Source organism: Notothenia coriiceps, unplaced genomic scaffold (assembly GCF_000735185.1).
Source record: "Notothenia coriiceps isolate Sejong01 unplaced genomic scaffold, NC01 NC01_scaffold00037154, whole genome shotgun sequence".
In the NCBI taxonomy this organism is placed as follows: Eukaryota; Metazoa; Chordata; class Actinopteri; order Perciformes; family Nototheniidae; genus Notothenia; species Notothenia coriiceps.
In genome coordinates this window covers 1-6,352 of record NW_011369855.1, presented here as the reverse complement: position 1 = coordinate 6,352, position 6,352 = coordinate 1, and the positions used below count along the sequence as shown (strand labels likewise).

The following is a 6,352-nucleotide window of genomic DNA, read 5'->3' as shown; positions in this document are numbered from 1 at the left end:
TTACTGTGAAACAAAGGAGATTGAATTGTTGGTTGGCCTTAAATTATGTTCTTATAGTTATCATCAATAAAGTAAAAGTAAAGAAAGGGTGAAATATGGTCAGAAAATTGCAGTTTTACCATGATGAGAAGCTTCAAAGGTTAAGTTGAAATCACAGCTCAAGCCGTGTGTGTGTGTGTGTGTGTGTGTGTGTGTGTGTGTGTGTGTGTGTGTGTGTGTGTGTGTGTGTGTGTGTGTGTGTGTGTGTGTGTGTGTGGCAACCAAGGCCTGAGGTGTATTATAGTCTGATGTGATCTCAGTGTGCAGATAAAGCTGTGGTGTAGGAAAAACAAACTAAACCATTATGTTGTTTTTAGTGCTGGGCAACGATTAATTAATTAATCGCAAGATTTTCTGCAATTAATCGCAAGATTTTGTTATGCGCAAAATTCAACAATGAATTCAAAAGTATTGTATTGCTCACTTTAATTAATTCACTTTAAAGTACTGCTATATGAACAAAGGTGCAATAACATTTGGTTTGCAAACACTTTAAACAAATTAGGTGTTTCTTAACAGCAGCATTCGTCTTTACACAGTAGCAGTTAAAATATTGATTGGAAATCTCAACCTAAACATTAATTAATGTAATCAAATCAAATATAAAGCTATTTGCCAATGCCAGTGCATTACCATGTTATCTAGTTTGTTATAGAAGAACAAGTTACCCTCAGATTCCAGAGATAAGAAAATTCATCTTAGCAGTGGTTACAAATAATTCTGGTTCTATCAACTCTGCCGTCTGGAAGAGATGTAAGAGTTAGGTACATTTCTCCATGTTCTCCAAAAAGTGTTTATTAATACAGTTGACCTATTTATCTAGATTTCATTCATTTTTGTGAATATAACCTTGTGAATTTGCAATTTTTTAAGTTTGCATTGTTATTTCAGACAAATACATTTTAACCAATTTCCCAGGATAAAGGCATGATGAAACAACAAAGGAAGCCTATTGAATTAGAGCTGCACGATTAATCGAAAAAGTATCACATTTTCAATATGGACTATTGCAATATCAAAACCTATGTTAAAAAAAAAAGTAGGAACAAATATAATTGAATATGAATTATGCCTGTTTTACACATATTTCTTGTTTGGTACAAATCACACCATGGTCATTTGAATATATTTTATCACGATTGCAAAAATAATCACAATCAATTGTTTTTCTCAAATGTGCAAAATAACTGATTGTGCACATTAATCACTTAATCCCATAATTATGATTAAGTGATTTTTATTATGAGAGGAACAACATAAGAAAGATAGATAGAAGTTATTTTAGATCTGTCGTGCTCAGCAGCACTGAGCAGATGCTGTGGCCGCGGTGTGAGGACAGCAGTCCGTCACATGGACACCAGCTTACAGCTAACCCTCCCAGTACCAACACTGCTCCAGGGTGTTGGTTTAGCAACCGTCGCTGTGTCTGAGAATGTTGGAGCTTGTTGTGGGGGGGCAGCTCCAGTAGAAATGTACTCAGATCCCCTCAAACCAGCAGTGATGTGAGGGGCTGGGACAAAAATGCTATAAATCCCCACAGAGGCTGTGCCCTTGAGCAAGGCAATACCTATATCTTGTAGCCCATTCATACACATTTGTGTTGTTTTATTAAAGAATGTTTTTTAGTATATTATTTTAAGATTTGTAAACAGTTTTTACACCGTAAAACTGTCATTTATTTTAGCAAATATTTAAGCACATACTATTTTAAAAAAATATATATATATTTAAGGTGGTTTGGCTTATTGAAAGATGATTCCAGTGTTGTCACTACATCATATTTTTGAAATGTATGAGCTCAAACAGAATAAGCAAACATGAAATACATACATTTAAAAAAAAAAACAGGTGAACAGTACAAAATGAAAAATCCAGAGTAGTCCCTCTAAATAAAGTATACTCACAAAAAGCAATGAAAGAAACACTTAAGTAAAAAAAAAAAAACAGGTGAACACAACAAAAAGAAAAAAGAATCCCAGTGCAGCCCCAAAACATATGCATGCATGTAGCACGGAAAGGATTTGGCTTATTGACAGCTGATGTACTTGCAGGATTCTTGTTGTTTTGAGTTTGTATCTTCATAGTGGATGCCTGTTATAAGTTGCGTTAGGTAAAAGCTTTAAATATATATGACATTTAGTGTAACATCCCTTCTGTTTGCCTTGTGTGTGATCTGTTGTTCCCCTCAGGTCCATCCAGTCTGGCTCCTTATTGAGTTCCTCAGCCTGTCTTAACTTAATTTCACTCTGCAGTCCTTCCTGATCCACATACCCAGACAGATTTAAGCTCAATGTTCCCCCCCCCTCCAAAGGCTGTGTGGTGTGTGTTCATTTATTGGCCCATATTTGGGACTCTGGTTGGTAAACCTGCCTGCAGAGCAATAATGCAGACAGAACTAGATGTATCGGCAAATCCTCATCTTTTATTTTTATGAAGCCACCTGATGTTATGTGAAGATGTCTGACACACTTTTCCAAAAAGCATGCTCGGAGATATTGTTCAATTCAACAGACAAAAATGATTTATTGAAGAATAAACTCTGGTAAACTTTCCAAAAATAAAAATCCTAATAAATAATTTTAACCCAAAAACAAACACTTCCTCTGTCTATTTTAATACTCAGCTGCCACACCCACTACAGGTGGAGAGTGACCTCATAGGTTCAGTGCAAAAAGCTGAAGCCCATCATCAGAACATTATCACATAAATAGCTCAATGTTTCTGTTCATATATTACTCAAAAGCTTAAAAGTTGATCTTGTGTTAAAAAAGTTCTCTTTCTCTCTGTTCTTCTCCAGGTGGCACAGACGGTCTTCTTCCAGAGAATTCCTTTGAGGGGTCCAAATATGAGTTTGGCAGCATCGGCCTGGCCCTGTACAGCGGTCTGTTTGCTTACGGCGGATGGTGAGTTACACACCAACGGACCTGTGTTATCAGGATGCAAGCCACTGTGCTGCCCTGTTCATTATATAGTGTCCCACGTTCTGATAATGTTTACACATTGCAGTAAGAACGAAATATCGAATTGACATTTTCTATGGTTGGTTTTACACTTCAGTGTTCAGGCTTGCAAACAACTGTTGATTTAAACACAATTACATTACATTACATTACATTGCATTTAGCTGACGCTTTTATCCAACGCGACTTACAATAAGTGCATTCAATTCATGCCTAGATAGGTTAACATTGAGTGGTGCAGCGATGACATATTCTTGTAGGTCGACCCAGAAGTAAGCAATGCAAGGTCTCTCTCGACAAAAAAAACTTTATGATTTTTGAAGTGTAAATACAATAGCCAGAAATAGAAACATAACATCAGGTAGACCCTCCAGAAAAACGCGGGCAAAAATCCTTAATTATGCGGGCTAAAATCCTTGATTATGCGGGCTAAAATCCTTGATTATGCGATTAAACATGCAGGGTTTTTATGTGATTTTATGCTGTGAAATTGCGGGAAGTTGCGAAATATTTTTTTCATCTTGGTGTTTTCTCTCTCGTGTGAGTTCCACACGTTCACTCTACGGTGTTGTTTACCTTCTGTGATGCGCGAGCTGATGACGTCGCGTCATCATCATCACTACTTCACGTCAAGACAAGTTAACTTTTTTTCTCTCTCAACTTTGTGTGGAAAAATGCGGGGATTATGCGGCCTTTTGATAAATATGCGGCCTTTCAAAATCTGCGCCATTTTGCTGATTATTTGGTAAATTCTGCGATCGCAGAATCACTTTTTTCTGGAGGGTCTAATCAGGCTACAAACAAACTAAATCACAGTCACATGACTTTGTGTCAACAACCTCTACAATAGGTGGCAAATGTTTGGTGGTAGAATGTTTAGTAATCTCACTTTATGTTTGTTTGGCCGCATCCCAACATTTTGTCTGCTCTGCCTACAGGAACTACCTGAATTTTGTCACTGAAGAAATGATTGAGCCTTACAAGTGAGTATCCATAAGGATACGTTTATGATAAAATACAGGCTTGTTTGCAGAACATTGATTAGTAGCCTGGAGTTTTTACTAAGAATGTTTGCTTATGTTCTTCAGAAACCTTCCCCGGGCCATCATGATCTCTCTGCCCATCGTGACCGTAGTTTACGTTCTGACCAACCTGGCATACTTCACCTCACTCTCCCCTGAGGAGATGCTCGGCTCAGAGGCCGTGGCTGTTGTGAGTACACCCTTACTTTCTGCTACTTACTCTGTATAAAGTATGCCATATTCCAGATATTTACTATAAACTTACCTTTTTAAAGCTGGTAAAAATTATAAATGTACATATCAGTTGATCAGTTATTTAAATTACTTTTTTTGATCTCAGCAGGAAAATTAAGTTGTTTCAACAGCACAATGACAGCTTAAGAAGCGTTAAATAGACAAAAAACTAGAAAAAAAAGGTATATAAAAAAATGTAAGAATAAAAATGAAAAATATATTAAAGCAAATAGACAAAAAAATGTATGGTGACCGACACGTGCAAAAACACTACGACAGCACAAAACACTTTCATTAGGAGAAACGTGTGTAAAGTTGGCCATCTGACACTGTCACATAGTTATTCTGTTTCTTATTTTTAAGTATTTTTTCAGTATTCTTTAAATGACTTAGTTAGCTAGCTAGCTTACAGCAGATCTTCAAATATATCGGAAGCAATCATGCAATCACATTGTTAAAATAAGCCGATAAAACTAAAATTTTAGGTACGTTTCTAGTGACCGTGATGGCCAACTGTTTTGAGGGTTTTCAGAATCAGAATCAGAAAACCTTTCTTCGTACCAAAGAGGGGAAATTAGCATTTTTTTGCATCAGTATTTTGTTTATGCGCATGTGTTTTCAAGTTGGTGAAGATGTGTTTTGGCAAATGTGTGTTTTTATATTTCCCTTTTCTTTTTTTTTTAGTGCAACGCGTTTCTTCTAATGCAAATGTTTTGGGCCGTTGTAACGTGTTGTCAACTGTCAACCACCGTAGTTCGTGACACTTTGTTGTGCGTGTTTACGTTCAGTCCGTTCAGTAATCCGTTCTTAAATATATGACATAACATATATTTCAAATATGAAAATGGTGTATTTGGGTATAATCTACTGATGATTTTTGCTGAAGTGGATGGCAATTAAGAGGTAGATTTTTGTCAGAAAGTCGGTGGTTCAATCCCCACTCCCTGCAGGCAACATGTCGATTTGTCCTTTGGGCAGAATACTTGACCCTAAATTGCTTCCGATGGCATGGTAAATTATGTTTAAATGTGTGTGAATGTTTCCTGAGTAGGTGGCACCTTGTTACTTAACTTATTTGTGTGTCCTGCAGGATTTTGGCAACAAGCACCTGGGTCCCATGGCGTGGATCATCCCGGTGTTTGTAGGTCTGTCCTGCTTTGGATCTGTCAACGGCTCTCTGTTCACATCATCCAGGTATATACATTCACACTATCTAACCAGGCTTGTGGAATTGATTAACAAACATGCATAAACACACACAGAATATTAAAAAAAGATGATTGTAATCATTTATCTGTTCATACAAGGGTGATCAAGTGCCAACAAGCAATATGTGAGACAGAATATGTGTGTGTGGGACATGTTACCGTGATGCTGAGAGGTGCTTTAGATTTCGATATAATGTCCATCTAACCCCAAAAGATAAACCCCGCCCAGTTTCTGGTGAAAACAAAGAATCGTATCCAGGCAGAAACCTTTTTTTTTAATTACAGGACTGTCTCAGAAAATTAGAATATTGTGATAAAGTTCTTTATTTTCTGTAATGCAATTAAAAAAACAAAAATGTCATACATTCTGGATTCATTACAAATCAACTGAAATATTGCAAGCCTTTTATTATTTTAATATTGCTGATTATGGCATACAGCTTAAGAAAACTCAAATATCCTATCTCTAAATATTAGAATATCATGAAAAAGTATACTAGTAGGGTGTTCAACGAATCACTTGAATCGTCTAATTAACTCGAAACACCTGCAAGGGTTTCCTGAGCCTTGAAAAACACTCAGCTTGGTTCAGTAAACTAAATCACAAGTATGGGGAAGACTGCTGATCTGACTGCTGTCCAGAGGACCGTCATTGACACCCTCCATCAGGAGGGTAAGACACAAAAATAAATTTCTCAAAGAGCAAGCTGTTCACAGAGTGCAGTTTCAAAGCACATCCACAAAAAGTCTGTTGGAAGGGGGAAATGTGGCAGGAAACGCTGCACAACCAAGAGAGATGACCGCAGCCTTAACAGCATTGTGAAGAAGAGTCGCTTCCAGAATTTGGGGGAGCTTCAAAGACAGTGGACTGAAGCTGGAGTCCAGGTAT

At 37.2% G+C, this 6,352-nt stretch overlaps 1 protein-coding gene across 1 annotated transcript; it reads left to right on the top strand.

Annotated features, from left to right (window-relative positions):
* Positions 1-2,836: 2,836 nt before the first annotated feature.
* LOC104964342 (large neutral amino acids transporter small subunit 1-like) lies at positions 2,837-5,476 on the top strand (the record flags this gene model as incomplete). The annotated part of the gene is made up of 4 exons (XM_010793086.1): positions 2,837-2,942; positions 3,938-3,982; positions 4,088-4,211; positions 5,346-5,476. Coding segments are annotated over 4 exons (406 nt in total), but the record flags the coding sequence as incomplete, so codon positions are not given.
* Between the last annotated feature and the right edge of the window lie 876 nt (positions 5,477-6,352).